This window comes from Lissotriton vulgaris, chromosome 2_1 (genome assembly GCF_964263255.1).
Source record: "Lissotriton vulgaris chromosome 2_1, aLisVul1.2, whole genome shotgun sequence".
Classification (NCBI taxonomy): domain Eukaryota; kingdom Metazoa; phylum Chordata; class Amphibia; order Caudata; family Salamandridae; genus Lissotriton; species Lissotriton vulgaris.
Genome location: NC_141687.1, coordinates 785296692 through 785318165, shown reverse-complemented (window position 1 = coordinate 785318165; position 21474 = coordinate 785296692). Strand labels below are relative to the sequence as shown.

General features: G+C 43.7%; 1 protein-coding gene across 2 annotated transcripts in view; it reads right to left on the bottom strand.

The window, feature by feature from the left end:
• MAP3K20 (mitogen-activated protein kinase kinase kinase 20) overlaps positions 1–21474 on the bottom strand; it is a 1049056-nt gene that overhangs the window by 99810 nt on the left and 927772 nt on the right. For both annotated transcript variants that reach the window (XM_086956144.1, XM_086956145.1), the window contains exons 15-16: positions 13769–13831; positions 9697–9789 (exon numbers count right to left, since the gene is read on the bottom strand). In XM_086956144.1, coding sequence (XP_086812270.1) covers positions 9697–9789; positions 13769–13831 — 156 coding nt within the window. The remainder of the gene's footprint in view (positions 1–9696; positions 9790–13768; positions 13832–21474) is intronic.

Below are 21474 nucleotides of genomic sequence, written 5' to 3'. Positions count from 1 at the left end.
ACGGTTTACTGGCAAGGAACTGCAGGAAAAGGATAAAGAGGGTTTCATTTTGTAATTTTGGCGAATTGTCCTAAAGTCAGACCAGGTAGCTGAGAGGGCGAGCCACATAGCAGGATATCCACAAGTGGAACAGCATTATCATAATACTGGCGTAAGTCATTGCAAGCAGGATACACAAGCGCGGAAGTGCATTTCGCCCCAGTTAGCGCCCGCCCAATCAATATATCACCTCAGGAGTTGCACTCTAGCTTGTCCATGGTATAACAGGATGTATGAGGGTTCATTCTATAGCATTAATGAAAGGATCCAACGACATACAAAAACGCAAGTGTTACGTGGAACAATTCGTAAACATGATATTCGCCCTCAAACTGAAGTATAGGTGGGAAGGAAAAGCAGGATATGTAATCATTCAGTGACTATGTATTAAAATCTATATCTTAGCCATAGAATCAATAAACAATGCGAAAAAAACATGAACACAAAGCGCAAAAATCGTCCCAGAAAGAACCAAACCCTGACCCCCCGTCTGACCCAAGATATATAAGAAAGAAAGAAAGAGATACAAAAGAAAGAACAAGAAAAAGGCCATAGAAACAAAAAGAAACGAAAATCAAGCCCCAACCCCCCACCCTGCATACCAGCGGAAGGCTACGGCCTACCCCCCCCCCATAGGCATGCCTGTCGCCCCAGCAAAGACCCCGAATATGGGAAAAGGAGGAGGGCCTTCGCGCCGGCCCCAAATCCCACCCGCTCCATCGCGTCATAAAAGTAAGTGTAAGCCCATCAGGATGGGAAGCAGGCATCATAGTATATCCATTTCAACCCCCCCCAAAGTCACAGTGGCCAAGTCCTGCATCTCCACCGAGACCCTTCACACAGTACAGGAATCAGTCAGCGCTCATCCCTGGCCAGTTCGAACAGAAGTAAACAAACTCCCTGACCCAATAGTTCCAGAAGCAGATGAGCCTAGTGAGCAATTCTGCCTTGTGAGAGCCATCCAGGCGCTCAGCAAAGGAAGCAACACAGTATCGTCACCTCTATTCCAGGGTACGCTTTCCGGCATAGGAAATACATGGCGTTGTAGTGTGATGAGTGGCACACTAGACGTGCGAATATAGGGAGCAGCAATCGCACATACCGGGCCGATAAATTCAGTAGGCACCCCATCCAAAACTGTGTGTCCCTGAAAGTCTCCGGTATCAAAGGAGTGGGCATAGTCATGTGCCAGGTCGAGAGTATCTTCATCTGCTCCTCCAGGTCTCATTCCAGGAGCAATGGCCGCCAGTGAGTCGTGGACAGTCAGTCCTCGGTGGGTCAGGGAGAAGCGAAAGTCTTGGATAGCCAAAAGGACATCTCCCAGCGTGAGCTCCATTGCTGCGCTGCCGGTATATGCCGAGCCCGTTGTCTCTGAGGACCCCTCGGACAGCGAGGAAGTCGGATCAGGTAGACGAGAGAAATTTGTGTGTTTGTGGCGTACGAGTGGGTTACGGCGGAGCACACCAAAAATAGCTTTCAATCGTGCGTTAGCGCCCACCCATCCAGGAGAAGGAACACATCGAAACGCCTGGTATAGCTGACGAGCGATCACTCGAGGTCCAGGTCACCCGCGGACAACCGGCAAAGAATGTCCGTCACAGGCGGAGGGCTTATCTCCGATCTCCGATCTCCGGGACAGTCACTACTGAGGGGGTCAGCCAAATGAATGAGGCAAGGATCCGGGTTGTTGCACTGCGCACAGCCTATGTCCGCCCTTCAAATCGGGGAGCTGTAATTTCCGTCCAGGTTCACCGGTCCCTGTTGTCCGGCCAGGGCCGCTGTTGATCACCTCCGCGCCGGCTGCGCCAACACTCGGGGTCCCGGCTTGTGACCGGTTCAGGCCGCGATCTTTACGACGATGTTTCTCAGCCATCCGGGGCGGCCGCCAGCCCGGAGTTACATGGCCAGGCACCGCACCATCTCAGCTGCACGGGGATGCGGTTGAAACGCAGGATGGGCGTCAGGATGATAGGGAAGGCGAGGGCGAGCGGCGGAGCCGAGCGCTTAGGCGGCCATCTTGGTTGCTGCCGTCTGTGTAAGGGTTTTTAATGTAGACTGTGTAAACGGGAATGACGCCCATAGATGTAATGTGAAATAGTACATAGAAATGGGACTAGTACCCATGCCCGTTCCCCATCTAAGGGTGTGAAACATAAGACCAAATGCATGTCAACAAACCACCTGAAACAATGCCTCCAAAGAGTGTGATACTACAAACCACAGGAATGAGTGTCAGCCACCCATAAAAACAATAATAAGGCCCTCCTGTAAGGGAAGTAACATTCAATGTAGAAGAATAATCTAAGATGCAATGTAAATTGTAAACATGACAATCTACTGTGAAAGTAAAACTGGAGCCAAAACAATCCTCAAAACAATCCCATGTGTAAGGCATATGTAAAATTCAACGTAGAGACATGGAATGAATACTGTGTAAAATTTCAAAATCCCATAGTAGTGTACCCAACATAGTATAAAAACAAATTGCATCACTAGAACTGGACGCTTCAGTAAGGGATGATGACATCCCAGCAGGGACCCCATAAATGTACATAAGGAACAAAAAAAGACATTCAAAATGCCCACAGTGTGCAAACCATTTACCACAGCAAGAACAACTGCATATGCAGTACCTTGACACAAAACATCTCACCGTAACCTAAAGCGTTTGCATAACACCGCATAGCAGATATAAAAACATCCCTCATTAACCACCCAGTTGAGCAAATAAACAATGCTTAGAGTGGAGAGAATCCATTCAAAACAGCACAGGCATTACTATGATGTAGCCACGAATAGCATTGAGAGATATTGAGCAGGAACCGTACACTTAATGTACAAAAACCCCTCTGTGTTGTTGAGAGTCACTACTATGAAAACACCCTCACCGCCTTTTTAGAAGTAGCACTAATAAAGCTCCATCCTGTTACCATTTCAATGAAGAAATAACTTGAAAAGGCATTTCCCCAGGACTCTTGACTTAAAATTTCCTCCTGAGAGCTGTATGGAGGATGACCCCTTGAGCTGTGGAGCCAGAGCTTGTTTGAAGGACGGGGACCATCAAGTGTTCGACTGAATTTTGACCAAACTGGAATCAAGCGAAGCGGAGGACATGGCCGTAATACACACTACAAAGATGGCATCGCATAAAGAAGACATGCGCCGGGAAGCTCCTGGCCGGGCCTGGGCGTTGTTCGCGGAGTTTTGCTAAGCAGAGCTCCACGAAATTACAAAAAACTCTGCGAAGTTCCGCGAGTGGAAGAGTGCAGTGCGAACTGCAGTTTTTGCTAGTATTCCTGCTGCTCGGGTAGAAATTATACCTGAGCAGCCGCTCGCGCCCGCGAACTTACCATTCGTAATAATGAGCGGGGTAAAAACTCTGCTGCACATCGCGAAGCGGAGTTTTCTGCACTCTGCAAGCTCAGCGGAGAGCAGAAAACTCCGCAAACTCGGCGAACAAAGAGAAGGTCACCGCCCAGGCCTACTCCTGGCGCCTCAAACCAGCAAAGTGTATCTCAGCAGCTCGCAGAGCTGCATAGCAACAAATAAGTTGTGTAGTGTCTCCGCACGACTCGATGGAGAAGGTAAGTCTGCACATGCTTTAAAGGGCTCGTACCTTCTTGTTCAAACCGCACAGCAGCGGTTCAACTTTTGTCAAATGTTCAAATTACAGCCAAGCAAACAAAACTACATAATGGCAGGAAAAAGCGATGGCACAGTCTGCAGAGATTACCATGCTAAGCATAAGCAACGATGACAGAACAACTTGTAAGATGACTTAGTTGTAGAACTTTTTTACTCTAAAATTTCACAATTGTCAAGTGACTCAGCACTGCAGGCAAGAGCTGCAATGGTGACTATTCCTTTAAAATTCCACCCGTTCCTGTTGACTGTACCATGGAGCCAAATTCCATATGGACGGCAGACCTCAAGGACCTGAAAAACTACCGGCCCATCTCTCTCCTCCCCTTCGCAGCCAAACTCACAGAGAGACTCGTAAACACCCAGCTTACCACCTTCGTCGATTCCGCTGGAGCCACAGCACTGAGACCGCCCTCCTAGCCGCCACGGATGACACCTGGACCAGGGTCACACGGCTGCCCACATCCTGATAGACCTCTCCGCGGCCTTCAACACCGTCTCACACCACACTCTCACAGCCAGACTTCACAACGCAGGGATACAAGGAACGGCTGTCGACTGGATCCAATCCTTCCTCACTGGCCGAACGCAGAGGATCACACTCCCTCCGTTCCTCTCGGAACCCACCAACATCAACTGCGGAGTCCCACAGGGATCATCTCTCAACCCTACGCTCTTCAACATCCACATGGCCGCCATCGTCAGACACCATGGACTCAGCATCATATCCTACGCCAACAACACTCAGCTCATCCTTTCCCTCACAAACAAGTCAGATGACACCAGGGGCTGCGTCCAGGAAGGAATGAGGAATGTAGCAGCCTGAATGAGGGACAACTGTCTGAAACTCAACTCGGAGAAGACCGAGGTCCTCATCCTCGGACCCTGCTCCACCGCCTGGGACAACACCTGGTTGCCGTCCACCCTTAGGACCCCACCCACCTCCACCAACCACACCCGGAACCTCAGGATCATCCTCGACTTCTCCCTCTGCATGAACCGCCAGGTCAACACCGTCGCCTCCACCAGCTACAACTGCCTTCGGATCCTCCGTAAGACCTTCAAATGGATCCCCTCTGACTGCAGAAAGACAGTCAGCCTCACACTCATAACCAGCAGACTTGACTATGGCAACGCCCTCTACGCCGGAATCAACAAGACTCTCCTACACAGACTCCAAACCATCCAGAACACCACAGCCAGGCTCATACTCGGAACTCCACAACACAAGCACATGACCCAACACCTACGTTGCCTTCACTGGCTCCCCGTCAAGAAAAGAGTCACTTTCAAACTCCTCTCTCACGCCTACAAAGCCCTTAACAACATCGGACCCAAATAACTCAATGAGAGAGTCTCCTTCCACGCGCCCAAGAGAAACATCCGCTCCGCCGAACTCGCCCTGGCAGAAGTCCCCGGCATACGCAGAGGCAAGACAGGAGAAAGAGCCTTCTCATACATCGCAGCAAAGACCTGGTACGAGCTTCCAGTGAACATCAGACGCTCCCCAAACCTGCAGACGTTCAGGAAGGACCTCAAGACCTGGCTCTTCGAATGATCCGGAGCAGTCTTATTTCCACCCCCCAGCGCCTTGAGACACTCAAGGGTGAGTAGCGCGCTACATAAACCCCTGATTGAACGATTGATTGTTCCTAGATAAGATGAAGAAGTGCTTAGGCTCGCACCAGTTATCCAGTTGCATTAAATTCAAATATAGTAGACCAATGAAGCATATCGAGGCCGAGGCTGTTCGCTGATTAAGGACACTGGTGGGGCTGGCAGGCCTGGTGCTTTAGTCTTGAGACTTGTTTCTTAGTCTCTGTAGGTTTCCTTAGTTTTTCTATGTCAATTCCATTGATATCTTCTGTAAATCCAGTAGTATGCATAGGTCTGTCTCCCGATTGTCACCAAAATTATGTTGTGATGTACCAGATGTAGCCGAGTTGTATCTTTGTATTTTCTTTATTGGTCATAGTTGCAGGATTATAATCATGTACATCAGCCTCACCAGGAGACGCCTGCCTGCTGCTTAGCCCATTTGCAACTGGCACCTAAACATTCCATGCATCTCCATCACAACAACATTCCACTCAGAACACTCACACTGGCTGAACAGCCAGGAGCTGGTTAAGATATGAGTGACATTAGCACATAGGCAGGATATGAGACACCACCGATTTACGTTATGTGAGTTACCCATATAATTTATTCCAAAATTTGTTTAAACTATTTTTATTTTTGTTTCTACATATTTTATAATTGAACTTTTAATTGTCTCTAATTAATAGTTCTTTATTATTCTTAAATTAACTTTAGAGTGGACTGTAAGCTTTTTCATTGCCTGTAGCAGAGTTAGGAAATGCACTTTTTCTGCAGTACCCTAAGGTGAGCCAAGATTGCTTTAAGGAAGCTTTTGACCTTCCTCGGTTGGTGAACTACTGGAGCTCTGTTCAATTATTTTAAGCCTGCAGCCACTCTCCACCGCTATTTTGAGGCTTGTTATTTCACAAAATACTTGAAGAAAACATGCGACTTAGAGATGTTTCCTTAATGTAAGCACAATATTTCAACAAGGATTGAGCAAGCGTACAGGTCCAGTTTTAATTCATTAACACAAAGACAGTCAGTCAACTACTAAGCAGTCTCTCAGCGCTCCAAATTGTGTAGAAGGGCTTTGCCCCCACGCACATCAAGGGGAATCTTCTTGACTCTGTGTTCAGTAATGATCAGAATCTTCTAGTTGACATCCCCATTCCTCTCCCATGGACTGATAACTTATTAGTCCCCATGGTATGGGAATCCCCAGTTCCCTCTGCTGCGCAGAGCGCTGCTCCACTGCTGGAAAGGAAATGGTCAAACCTCTCCGTTATTCAGTGGTATACATTATTAGCCGCCTCTACCCCCATCTTGGATCCGGACCCAGAGAAGGCTAATAGCAACTTTAATCTCTGGATATAAAAGTCACTTGACTCACTACTCCCTAAGAGACTTTTCTACAAGAATTCCAAACAAAAACTGGCACCCTGGTTCTCTCCCAAATTAAGAGAACTTAAACAAAAGTGTAGGAAACTGGAGACAGAACTTAGCAGACAATAGGAACAACGTGTATAAAGAAGCAATTAGGAACTACAAGGCCGAAATCAAAATCGCGCAATCCTCATTTTTTGCATACAGGATTAGTGCAGCTGAAAATTCACCCAAGGAGATATTCCGCATTGCTAAATCTCTCATTACCACACCGCAAAAATCCCCCAACCTTGAGGATGCACAAGCTCGCTGCAACAGTCAGGTGGAATACTTCCATCAAAAAATTCAGCCGATATCCCAATCCTTTCTACCTTGCTAGAGTGAATTTATTACCTTGCGCATCGATAGTTTCCATCCTGACCCACAGTGCGCTCTTGCTAAGTTTCCTCTGCTAGAGGAGAGTTTGTTGAACACACTTATTGCCAGGTTAACCTCAGGCTCACCCACAGACCCTGCTTCGCAGCAACACCTCACTCTCATTACTGATGTTATCCACCCGGTAATCCTGAATGCTATTAATGCCCCCATTTCTTCAGGAAAGGTGCCCTTGGCACAGAAATGTGCTCAAGTCAGATCCTTGCTAAAGAAAACTAATTTAGACATCTCTAACATGGCCAATTATCGTCCCATCTCCCTTCTTCCCTGGCTTAGCAAGCTGACTGAGAGATACATAAATTCCATCCTAGCCCACTCCTTAGAGTCCAATAACTTACTCCACGACTCCTAGACAGGATTCCGTCCCAAGTTAGGGACAGAGGCAGCTCTTGTGGCACTGACAGAGAAGCCAGGAGACTCTTAGACCAGGGCGGTGCAGCTACAATCATTTTGCTAGACCTCAGTGCCGCCTTCGACACTGGGAACCACAACATCCTGCTTGAGCGATTACAAAATCTGGGAGTGACAGGTCTGGCCATTACCTGGTTTCAGTCCTTTTTAAAGGACCGATTTTTCCAGGTCTCTGAGGGTATTGCTACTACTAATCGCTGGCCTCTTAGCTGTGGGGTTCCTCAGGGTTTCTCCCTGAGCCCCACGCTCTTTAATACCTATATGGCACTGTTGGCTATCTCACCTTAAGCTGAATGGAGACAAGACAGAATTATTGTTTCTGGGCAAGTCACCTTCACCCTCTCCTGGCCACCCTGTCTCGGTACGATACCTGCCCTTTATTTTAATTATCAACCGACCAGGCTCTCTGCTGTCTGCTTTGGTCTGATGAGGATGTTAAGGAAAATCCTCCCCCTACTTCCCTAGCAAGCACGAAGGATTATGGTGCAAGCCCTTATCCTGTCCCGCTTAGATTATGAGAACGCATTGTATCTGGGCGCCCCGCAGGCCACCACCCAAATACTGCAAGTAATCCAGAACTGTGCGGCCCGCCTACTCCTTCAGATCCCCCGAAGACAATCAGCGAGACCTGCTCTGAGGAAGCTTCATTGGTTCCTAATTAAGTCCAGAATACGTTTCAAGGCCATGTGCCTGGCCCACTGAGCTATCTGGAAAACTGGACCTGCCATTACCTATCCTCTGGTTACCCCCTACCAACCGTCCAGGAGTCTTCATTCCAACACCGCCTTCCTCGCTACTACGAGGAAAATACACAGATCCAGATCCACGTTCCTTCTCTCGAAATGCCTCCATTTTCTGGCATTCCCTGCCCCCTACTCTTCGCAGGGACCCAACCTACTGACCTTCCGCCGACTTCTTAAAACTTATCTCTTCACTAACACTCACTAACTTACCATGTCCTTGCTCTGCCTGGTCCTAGCGCTACGAGGCCTCAGGGTAGTAAAGCGCTTTATAAAACCTATTTCATTCATTCATTCATTCAGAAATGTTATTTGCATGTGCTGCAAGCACGAATGCTATTTAACATGTTAAAGCCAAACTTTAGGTTTTGCCAATGGCGGGGCACACATTTGCAAAACGAATTGCTTTCTGTGAAGAATGCATACAACATATATACAACTGAATGTGAGAAGCAGTGTTATTATTGGCTGTACTTTTTAGATGTATAATAGTACCACATGTATTCCAATGAGAGCAGTTCTAAGAAGGTGGAATGATGCACCGAACAGCCACTAGCATGAGGTGAGAACATAAAAACTCTTCAGGTTGGAGCCAAAGCCCACACTATCTATATTTTAAAGAATTGATATCCATTGGCCATGCTGGTAGTTGTATCATCAATCCAGACCGTAAAAGCACTAACTTTGCAATTCCTCTATAGGAACAATGGGGCACATGCATCAAGCTAATTACCAGTCGCAATCAGAACCTCCGCCATATCTATGATAACGGGCAGCTTTATCGGCACAACTGTGGTTATCGTACTTGCCGCAAGCCTAATATCAACCCCTTGACCGACGGCAGCAATTTAACACTGCCTTGGCTTTCTGTATCCCGGCAGCCCGCCGAGATAAGACTCACCGTTTCTTCCATCACCATATGGGAATACGTGAGCAACAAACCACCTGAAGGCACTGTCTTATACGCAGGCAATCATTCTATTAGTCTTGATGATGATCCCACTTTTTTTCTGCAAGGGTTCGAAACGTTGTCGACCTGTTTAATAGTTCCATGCTTAAACCATTGTGTGAAATTAGTGTTGCTACTATTATGGATAGCTTGTTTTAATCTCTAATTCAATCAAAGCTTCCATTTCTTTTTGCCTGAATTTCTTTAAATGTTCGTTTATACCTGTTCTTTGTTTTGTGCATTGGCTGCAGGATTGCATCCCGCTCTATTGTTGCTTGTGGCCAAGTTTAGAACGTCCTTTAAAAGTTGGCTATGCATCCGGCTGGCCTCTTTACTCCCTAGCCAGTTTTTGCCATGCTACGAAAGGGCTCAAACACCAGGATGATGCAAAAAACTGTTTACTGTTTACATATGATCATTTGGCTATGACCAGAACGATCAATTTATATTAAGTAGGTACAAAAAACGCCCAAATTAACATTTGTTACTCTTCCCCCTTTGTTTTTTTTTTACCTCAGGGCTAGTTCCTTGTTTGAAGTGATAACCAAAAACAAGCTCCAAATTCACGATTTTTTCTTCATTTTCATCTTGTTCTGCTTCAGGATCCTACGAGGAAAAATAATTAAAATAACAACTTTAGTAAAGCTAGTTTTACTATTCACAAGATTACCATTTTTATGCTTAGGAAATGTTTAATGACTGTTCAGGTACAGCCATACAACGAGTAATATTCAGAGGTACCAAAAGACAAGCTATAAAAACTTAAAGCAACGTTTTAACAATGTTTTGATTTTATTTTGTTTTGAAATGATACATTTCTAGGTTACACAAGCAATTGAAAAATATATTACAATTTAAAAATAAAATAATGAAACAAAGAAATAAATAAATACAATTTTTAATGATTCTGAAGCTCAAATGATTGGTGATAATGAAAAACATGTTTTGTGGAGCTAGTGATACCTCACATATTGTGATTAGTAAAGCACCTATACTGTGTAACATGCCACCAGAGTTCTTCAGAGAATGTATGAGATTGCTATCCTCTTTCAGACTGAGGAGTTAGATTATAATGTTATATAAGGTTCCGCTCAATGACATGTTATATTATGTTATAAAAAGTTTTATAGCGCGCTCAATTACTCTAGAGTATCCTGGCGCGAGCTCGTGTAGAGAGGCAGAATGGGTGGAAATGGAAATTAGAATGCTATGGTAAAGAGGTGTGTTTTTAGTGCTTTTTTGAAGACAAAAATATCTTGGATGGCAAGAAGCTGCAGTGGAGGTGCGTTACAAGCTCTACCTGCTTTTACAGAGATATATTGACCGCCTAGCCGAGCGCGCTGGAATCGTGGAAGCCAGTGAAGACCACGCAAATATTGCCGTCCGCTGGACCTCCTCAAGATGTTAAAAAGAAGTCTAGCCACCATATTCTGGATGATCTGAAGACGCTTGATCAGGTAAGCTGGAATGCCAATGAACAGAGCTTTTGCGTAGTCTAGCCGAGAAAGGATAAGGGCACGTGACACTGACTCTTTGGCTTCCCTCGGGAGCAAGGGAAAGAATCTGCGTAAGGCTTTGAGAGTGCCAAAGCAGACGCCTGTTAATTTTTTTATGTGGTCCTCAAATTTAAGGTTTTCACTAAACCACACTCCCAAATTTTTTGCCTGGCTACCCATGGAGTTAGGGCAAGGAGCGTCCGGTGGCCACAGCAGTTCTCTAAAGTTAGTAGGAAAATCACCATAGAGGAGGACTTCAGATTTTTCCTCATTGCATTTCAGTTGGGCAATGCAAGCCAACGGAAGACCGATGAGAGACAAAGCTGGACACCGGAGGTGTCCAGATTATTACCTGGCCAAGTAAACAAATGCTGGGTGCCATCGGCATAGGCAATTATTTTTGCACCTAATTGCTCTACCAGGAAAATCAAAGGGGTCAAGTAAATATTAAACAACAGGGGGCTAAGAGTAGACCCCTGAGGCACCCCAGTAGAAAGTGCCCTGGCAGACGATGCGTGTGGCGGCATCCACACCTGTTGGGTCCGATTGTTCAGGAATGATGCCACTGTAGTGCGGAACCAGTGATGCCGATAGCAGACAGCCTGGCGAGAAGAAGCTGATGGGGCAGCGTGTCGTAGGCGGCAGATAGTCCTAACAAAACCAATGCCGCTCTGCCGCCTCCGTCCAGGCACTCCCGAATAACCTCTGCCATCTCTACCAGTGCTGCTTCAGTGCTATAAGCAGCACGGAAGCCCGACTGCACCGGGACATTCGGGGAGCATGTTAGAATTCGATTCAGTGAGCTGCTCAGTGTCAAAGCTTCAATTGGAAATTATTATGTATCATTGATGAATAGTACAACTCAACACAGTAAAATAATCAAATGATGGATAACGGACCATTATAAAGATAATTTTCATTATTATTATCTGCTCGAACTGTAAAATTGAGCAGGACATCTGGACTTTCTTGGACGTGGACCAGTATGCGAGAAGCAAAGGACGATGAATGGGATACAACCAAATTGCAAAATGTAAAAAATGGCAAGACTGTCTATGTCTACTTAGTTTAAAGATGGCGCTTTATTTTCAGATGTTCATGTGGCGCGCCTTTCTCCTTTTCCTCTTTGGCAAAAGTCTTTGCACAGTATAGAGTGAGAGTATCAGCCTGACTGGGTAAAGTGCTTCATCCCTTCGGGTTACTAAGGGGACTCACATGACATTAACAGCAGAACAAGTCGATTGTGCATCAGGAATTGCCAGACAATATAAGTCCTTGCTTTCACAGGCTTTGGTCTCTTGGGTGACATGAGGGATGACCGTGCAGGACTTGCCTACTCCTAGACACAGCCCATCCCGTAAGCAACACCCAGACACAGTATATCTGGCGAAAGGACCGACTTCTGATGTCCTCTATCACTGCTCCATTTAGCGCTGATGAGAAGATTGAGTCCTCTGCAGCATCAACAAGCGCATATCAGAGACTCAGGAGTTAAAGAAAACAGTTATCCAAACACGAAAGTACTCCTCCAAATGTGAGTGAGAGTGACATGCAGAGCATCCAACTAATGCTTGGGTACTTCAGGAATGCTGCAAGAACTCTGCATATCCCAGGTAAATCTAATCTAGGAATGAAGCTCCTCTCCAGGGTCTCTCTTGCTGTAGCTACCGGATCTCTTCTTACAAGGAGTCTATACCACGGTAACATAAAATAAAGAACAGCTCTTCTTAAAATGTGACACTCCTGAAGGGCGAATGGCGGATGTCATTGGTTCTCTCCAGTAGGAAATCAGGATTCACCTGGAATTGTTCTAAGACGAGAAGGTGTAGTAGAGGGCTAACTGGGTACTGTAACCTTCTGCTTGCTTTTTTTCTGGAGCCTGGACTGTCAGAATCACACACACCCTTTGGAAGTTTATGGTGAGCCGCTGGATCAATAACGCTACTACCTGATTAGTATGTGGCTAGACAGAACAATCTTGTGCTTTCCTCAAAGAATCGAATGTACCCTTCTTTAACAGTCCCCCAGGCAGTCTCCTCTTTCAAAGACCAAGAATGATTACAGCATTAGTTCTGGGCTCTAGGACCCACAAGCCATATGAGAACACGCTTCCCGTTTGCCATGGCTCAGTGTAGAAGGGGATTCGTGGCTCCTTCAAGAAGTCTTTTGTCTCACATTACCAATCTGGTGTGTCTTCGATACAAAACCAGGGCACAAGGCAGACAACAACAATAGGTGGAGGGATTTGTGTACTTTAAGTTCAAACAACAGGAGGCGTTAAAGGGAAACAAGAACTGTGATCTGTGTCATCTCCTCCCAAGTAAAGTAGAAAGATGTTCACATGCAATGCCCTAAAAACGTCCTGTCACCAAATGCACCCTTACTCGGGTCCAGGAAATGTTCAAGGAGATATGCTAGTTGCTGCTTTTTAATAGGAAAATAAGATCAACAGAAGCCACTCCATGCTTTGGTGGAATGATATATGTATTCTTGATATTTAGAATATCAGTTTGGCCCATGCTTGTAGTCTTGATAATCCAAGCTAATGCATAAGGAACTGTAATAACCTTTTATGCAATTGATATCAACCAATCTTTTCATAATCTCCTACATTAAATAAGGAATTAAAGTTGCTTTGGTGGGGATCAAATATCTAAATTCAGCATTCACTTTCATACAGTGAATGCCATCTGTTAAATAACAGGCCATGTTAAAGAATGCCCCTTGCATACCAGTACACATTCTCTCCAGTCATCAGTGGCAAATACATCAAAGAAAAATTACTTTGCTGAGTCTGTTTACTAGACTCTTCCTCTCCACTTCTTTGCTAAAGTCAGTTAGTTTTTTACCACTCTTCTTTTAATAAGCTTATAAACCTCATAACTGAGTTCACTTACTATGTCAAATAAGGTTGACTGATTTCTGTTTACCAGGTGCTTAGAGTACAGCACTTTGCTTTGAGCCTAAATGTAACTTTATTCCAGTGTACAAGTGATGACTAATGTGCCACAATAGAAGGCTCATATAAAAGTGCACGAGAAAACATAGTGTAATTTGAACAACTTTGGATGCAAAGCAAACACACTTACCTTGGTCAACGGTGGAAAGTGAAATAAATTTAAATAATCGTGAGTAAGCTTTTCAATTGCTGTCTGTAAAAAGGAATATGACGGTTAGTAAACAATAGTAATTCAACTACAGACACTAAATTACTCAGAAAATGAAGCAAATTTAAACACAAACAACGTCGTTTCTTTGCCATCTGCTTTACATTTCATTCACTGTTGAGCAGGTAAGTGACTGATTTACAAAACATTCAGTTTTCACATATTTCTTTATAGATAGTCATGTACATAACATTTCATGGTCGTTCTCACATCTAATGTGCAGACATCAATATTAGAATAAAGTGTTAAATAAACATCATTCAAAGATTTCTGGATTCCAGATCAGCGGAGATCTTTTTCAGAAGCCCCAAATATTCTGTCAGATTATTTTTATACCACTTAAATAATTCCATAGTGATATGTCCATAGAACCTAATACTTCCAAGTGCTTTTTTCCAAGGAGTGATGACTGTAACATAGTTAATAATTGTACAAAAACATACATACAGCGTGTTAAAAAGTCAGTTAGGATTCTAGAACATGAAAGAAAAAACGTTCATTCAAATTTCTAAAAAGCATATGAAGAAACTCTCAAGTCAATACAGTTTTAAGGCCAAAAAATGCTCCTAACAAAATTGGTTGATTTGAATTGGTTTGAAGATCCAGATGCCTAAACAAGAAACAAAATGTAATATATTTTATATATTGCAAACTATGTCAAGAAGGAGTTAGTTTGAAATGTGAAACCAAAGCAATTTTTATAAGCAATAAATACATCTAGATTAACAAATAATTAAAAGAAAATTGATTAGGAAGGTGAAGTTAATGAAACAACAATGTATAAACAGAGGAGTGTGGTTCTGTCAGGTGAAGGCTTCGCCTATATATTTGATGAACTTGTCTCACGTATTATTATATGGGATACTAGAAACAGCCATTGGAGGCAGAATAACCTTCATTGAAGAAGAAAGGGAAAAAAGAAGGCACAGCAAATTCACCCTAGTATAAAGGAACTGGAAGTGCAACATGCAGCATGTTTATGCCTGGATTTCCAGGCTCCTAGAGTTTAAATGATCAGATTCAGATTAGTCAGGAAGAATACAAGGCAGCCTAAAGAATAGTATTTTACATAAGCAACCAATGATCTGGGAAATTGGCTTGATGGCCATAATGTGAACAGATCTTACATAAAGAATAGCAGTTGCTAAGGACTATAATCATGAGACTCTAGTGACAAACGAGAGAACATGGAGAACGGTGAAGGAGGAGAACATGGAGAATGCCACAGAACATTCAGAATAGAAGGATAGTAAGGGGCTCCCTGGCCTGGAAACATGCATGTCTGGATCATCTTACGGATGAGTTCCAAATGGCCTACACTTAAAAAAAAATTCTATTTCAGGGTAAAATGAAAAGTTTGTAACACAAATTGTAGACTCATAATCCACCTGCTTTTACAGGGACAAATTTGTCCTTGATAAAATATGCAGTCTTATTGCACGCAGGAATTCCTCTTGTGGTTCCCGATGGGTCCATTAACTCTTGCTACCAGCCCCAATGGGAATTGAAGGCACTCAGAATGAGGGCCAGAGGATTTCTATCTTAATTTAAAAAAAATCAGAAATCAGAACCCTGTAAGCCCATTTCACTTTCAAACATAGATAAGAGAATGTTTGCAAAGATGGTTGCTAACCACCAAGGCTCAGAAGTGACCAAGGGCGTCTGTAAATCCCAGCATTGTCTGTCTCAGGGAGATTACAAAGATCCACAGTAATGCCATGATGGTCATGCTAAATTAGTCGCATATTGATGAAAATACTGCGGCTTACCTAACATGAAAGAATTGGCTTGGTCATCTGGAGAGCTTTTATCGCATTTGGTGGGAATCTTCACAACATTTGTCAGCTCGGTCAGATCACTGTATGGCACACCAACTGACTGTCTATGTGACTAGGGCTTTGACAAAGGTCATACAGTACTAGTGAGGGATCAAACAATGCAGTCCTTTACCCTCATTAGCTATTGCCATCTAGAGGAAGGTGTTAATACCATGAATTTTAATTTACCTATTACACCTTTCACAGCTGCCTCAGTTCAGGCCTAAATGACTGCACCACCATGGCACTGCAATAAGAACACAACATTGGGAAGCATCAAATTAAATTATTATTATATTGAAAATATAGTAAGGAATTCAGAAAATTATTTGGCTATAAACAGCTTTTGACCAAGACTAACCAAAGCAATTTAACAAAGTGGCATCTTGAATAAATCATATATTAACGAATTAACTATGGTGAAGATGGAGGCCCTTTCCCAATTTCTATATTTATTATGTACCTCACCATTGTTTCTTGGATTGGATACTCCAAAAACCACCAGTTGTGTGCCTCCCAGGTCAATGGGATGCCAGTTCCATTAGAACACCTCAGAGACAATTGGCACACTAGCAGGGGCTCTGCTTCTATGACTCTGAGGCTGAAGTGCCTTTCTTTACTGAACTATGAGGAAGTAATTGCACACACACTTCCCTTTGGTCTTTAATTTTCATTTTACACATGCCAGTATCTGGCCCCGAAGAACACATCTAACCACTTCGCCAATTAATTGCATAAACCAGTCAGGCACTGCAGGATTTAATGTAAATCCTACTCTCATTTTAAGAGCTGGGGTTAGCCAGGGCCTCGTGGTTTTAGTAAACTAACATATAATAAACTTACTTTAAAGGGCTTTACACAATCCTTTTCATAAATTAGTCTGTTGTGTCATTCCCATTGTTCGTCTGCTCAGTGCAGTATACAGCATGTGGCAATGGGTCAGCCAACTTCAGACAGTGGCTAACTACTCAGCAAGTGAACGCATTTTTTTCTTGCACAATGTGCAAGTACATAGAAAAAGTAGTAATTTTAGTACCAGGAACTACTGGCCCAGTGTGTGCTTTTAGATCACAAAAATATTGTTTTTGTAATAGTTCAAACAATAAAACCATTACGAAACAAAAAAGCTTTGGCGAAACCGAAATATTGGCATCCAAAGTGAGCCATTTTGGCTTTGCTAATCCACTTTCAACAAGCATAGGAATAAAATTGTGATGGTCCACGCGTGCAACATTTTATACTATTGGTGAGCGCACTGTGGAGCATATTTACAAGGGGATTGCACCATAAGATCTTCACTTTTTCTGATGTTCTGGGTGCGCAATGCCCTTCACCATATTTACAAAGTCTTGCTAGCCACTTTTTGTGACTTAACGCCGCTTTGTAAATATTGTACCCTTTCAGGCAGACATCTTTGTGAAAAGGGCGTGCAATGTGTGTTGCTATGGGCGTTCCACCGCAACACCCTTGCTCATTGACGATTTCCCAGATTTACAAGGATGTGTAAATCTCAGGCAGCGCCAAAAACTAACGCCCTGCAATAGCAGAAATTAGAATGGCGCAATGAGGAGAAATACCTTCATTTCATCTCGTTTTTGATTTTTGTATGTGTGTGTTGCAAAATATATAAAGCGCAAAACACCATTAATGACTGTTTATGTGCAGGAAGATACACCTTCTTGCACATAAACAATCACTACCCGCAACACATGCACCCTTTCGCTATGGTGCAAGGCTGTCTGCGTTGCCGCTAGGCAGCTATTTTTAGAGATAGCGATAGGAAAAACACAGGGGTGCGCTGTATTGTTGTAAATACGGCACATCCCTGCCTTTTGAAAATGGCAGAGTGCGCTACGGCGAAAGTTGCTGCAGCGACACACTCCATCATTTCCTTATATATATGCCCTGTATACGTGTGGCTAGGTGGATTAATGCATGCACTCCAAAGATCTGTGTTTTACCTCAATGTCACAAGTTCAAAATCTGGCAGGTCTTTTCAGCATTCCATCTGCCCAAGGTAAATAAAATAAGTACCGCTGAGTTGGACAACAACAAACATCTACTATCCAGTGTCCAAATGTTCTAAGGCAGGCTTCTACAACACGTCTACTGCTAGCTACCAGTAGCTCGCAGACTGAACCTGGTTCTGTGAGGCCGAGTTGGGGTCCAAGAGCAACATTCAGGCCACCCTCTTTTTAAATAAGCAAGTGTGCAAATGCAGTTTTTTACACGCCTGAAAATAAATCAGCGCACATTTTTTTCTCAGCGCACATTTTTTTCAAACCTTTCTGAAAACCACCTTGAAAAAGTATTGCCTAAATTACTAAATACACCAGAGGCATTATTAAGAGTATCACTACATTATTTATTTTCTTCTTAAATCTTTGTCCCAGTTTTCTTTTTCTTTCACTATCTCTCTCTCCATTTTTCTTTTTCTCCTCTCCTCTCCACTTCTTTCTTTCCTTTTTCTCCATCTTGTCTTACTCTCCTTCCTGTGTTTCTCTCTTCTCCTTTCCTTGGTTGTTTTTTTCTCTCCTTTATTTTTTCCTGCTTTCTCACATTCTACTTTTCTTTCTTTGCTTCTTTCCCATCAACATTTCTTCTTTCTATTACAACATTTTTCCTATCCATGAGTCCTTTCTTTCCTCTCATCCCCGCCAGCTTTCATTCTCTCCTTATTATCTCCTCTTGTCTTTGGCTCATCTTCTTTGCTTCTTTCATTTTATCCTCTGCTTCATTCCTTCCCTTTCTTTCTCTTTTTAATTTCTTACTTTCCTCGCCCCACTTTTCATCCTTCTCTCTCTTTGTTCTTACTTTTCTTTCATTATCTTCTTTCCTTTCTGCTCTCCTTTGTACATCCTTTTTTTAACTCTCTTTCTTTTTCCCCTTCCTTCTTTCCATTTTCTCCTTGATTCCTGTCTCTTCATTCCTTTCTTTAATTCCATCTTTACTTTGTTCCCTCCTTTGCTTCCTTTATCTTTTTTCTGTCCTTCCTGCATCTCCTTTCTTGTTAGCTTCCAAGCTTTCCCTTTTCCTCGTTTATTTTCTTCCTCCTTCCCTTTATGTATCTATATCTAATCCATTAATAAGGCAGTAGATCAGCATGTTTTTATTTTTTTACAGTAGTAGATATCATGATTGAAAAGGTTGGAGATGCCTGCCGGATGAAGCGAACCTGTCCGACAAATAGACGTTATGTTTGTAGTAACAGCTTCAATCAGAAGTTACAGCCAAAAATGTATAGGTCTACGGTAGGTCGTACAGGAGGCAACATCACCGTGGGGAGAAGGATCTAGTAAGCCGTCAGAACCTTTGTAAAATGTTACAAGAAGAAACAATGCCACCACTTCTCTTCTATGCAACATTCCCCATCTTAAAGGTGAGGTTGTATTCTGGTTTGGTTTATTATGGAATTGCCTTAAGAAAAGTACATGGATTCACTTTGTAACTTGCTAGAGCAAGTAGCTACAGGTTAAGTTGCTTTTGAAAGAATTCCAACTAATGACATATACTTAATTGCTGTAAACTTTGGATTGTGGAAGACAATGCTGGAGGCCATTATTCTGCTAAGATTTAGACCGCCCCTTTTCTCAAGGGCACGGCTTCATCGAGAGTCTGCAATGGATTATGAAGGAAGTGAAGAGGTCATTACCACTGCTTTGCAGATGAGAGGAATACGTTTCGGGGTATTTTTTGTTGACACAAGTGTTTTATGACACCTGAACACCATGATCAGCAGATGCTTTTAGGAATGCAAAAAGATAAGTGAGGAATCTAAGTTCATGACCTAACCGACTGAGCACAGGCGCTCCCTAATTTACAGTTGTGTTACTAGGATGCAGCAGCAGCCCGTGCCGATAACAGCAGTAAGGCCCGTTGGGGGGGGATGGGGGGGGGGGGGGGGGGGGTCGGGGAGGGTTGGAAGGTGGGGGGGGGGGGGGTGCAACATACCGTCACGAGGGGAAAATAAAAAATCCCTCATGGTTGTCTGTCGAAATATGGAGGACAAAAAACCTAGACTGTTCAGACCTGTGTGTTTTGATAAACAGTTCTGATTACCAAATATTTTGAGATACTACCTGTTGGGCAAAATATTTTTCATGCTGCGTTTGATAAAAGATGGACTTCAGTGTGGGACTGTACTGTACTACGTACAGAAGCTGTAGGGAAAGGGTGTCGAAGCATCAATTGAACACTTTGCATAACCATAACTGCCAAGTTTTCAGGGTTTAAGAATGACTATCTGCTCTGGACCATATTTATTTTTTGCATTCTGGGCTTTGTAGTCCTTGCTATCATTGATAAAAAAACATTTCAAGGACTAGAACACAAACAAAACACACTTTACTGAGCAAACTTGCCAGATGTGCATAATGCTTCTTCAAAATATTTCCAGATTGTATTATTAAGTCAACACATGATTATTAACAGACTGAAGAGCAAAAATAAAATAAAATAAAAAACAAGCATTGGCAATGAAATAGGTCTCGCATTTGCAAGAGTTTGAGCTATTAGGATTGTAAATGACAATGCCTTTTATTTATGTGTTTTGAAAACCTGCAAGGGGTGCGTAAACATGCATTTTGTACTTATAGCTGTTGCTTATGAGAATTAAATCTGACAGTACCTGCGCCTGTTTTACTGCCAGCCTTGCTCCTGATAAGCAAGGACTGTAAGTACAAAGTGCGTATTTACGCACTGCTTGCAGGTATTTAACACCTTGACCGCTGTGCGAATTCCGCAGCGGTGCTGGAGAATTAATGAGTGGCCAGGGTTTGGACGGCCCCCGGCCGTCCTCCGCACATGCCCACTGTGACGCATGGAACGGGTTAAAACAAAAATAAAAGGCATTGTTATTTATAATACCAATAGCTCAAACTCTCACAATTGCCGGGCCTATTGCAATGCTTGGTATACTAAGAGCTCAAGTTGTCCCATAACAAGAACTAATACCTCATCCAGTACATATTTGAACTTTTTACTTTGGAAATTTACAAGTGTGAGTTTCCTTTTTTTCCCCCTGAAAACAAAGCGGGCCGTACTTTTAGGGTCACTTTTCGAATTATGGCCCTGCAAGTCCCAGAAAGCTTAGGGCAAATGGTTGAACCACCACAAAAAGCTGCCTAGCCTTCCTACCATCCACATGGGGCTAGTTGAACATTAATTCAGAATTAGTTTAAAAGGGTGGGAAGTGTGTCAGAAAGACACGGTGATGTTTTCCCACTTTTAAGTAATCCCCATGTAACATCAGTCCAGGTGAAATCTAGACCGTGATAGGAACCAATATAAATGTATGTATGTAAATGTATAGGCATTTATATAGCGCACTACTTACCCGGAGGGTCCCACGGCGCTTCGACCGCTGCGAAACCCTTCCTGGCTTCCCTGAGAGATGGTCCCTTAATGGGTATCTCCAGGGTGAGACCAGGCATCCCCGGCGGTCTGGTGGGGCCGTTAGTGAAGATGAGGCAAGCTAATGCCCAGAGTTGCTGAGTGTGATCGCTGATCAGAGTGGGCACCGAGGCGAGAGAATTATCGAGTCCGCTGACCCTGGTCCAGAAACCTGCCGCGCCGGGAATCGAACCCTGGTCCCGGGCCGTCCTCTGCTCTCGGATCTGCCGCCTCTAACCAGTTTAGGAGGTTTCGGAGTTGTCAGAATTACACAGTCAAACTGATATCAAAGCATTGGCAAGGAGGGGGGTAGAGAGGACTCCAGCACTCTTGAGATGAGGACATAGAAATGGGAAGGGATGACGTAGTCAGGGTGGGATTTGAACAACTGAGAGTTCGTAGGTTTTACCAGTCTTGATC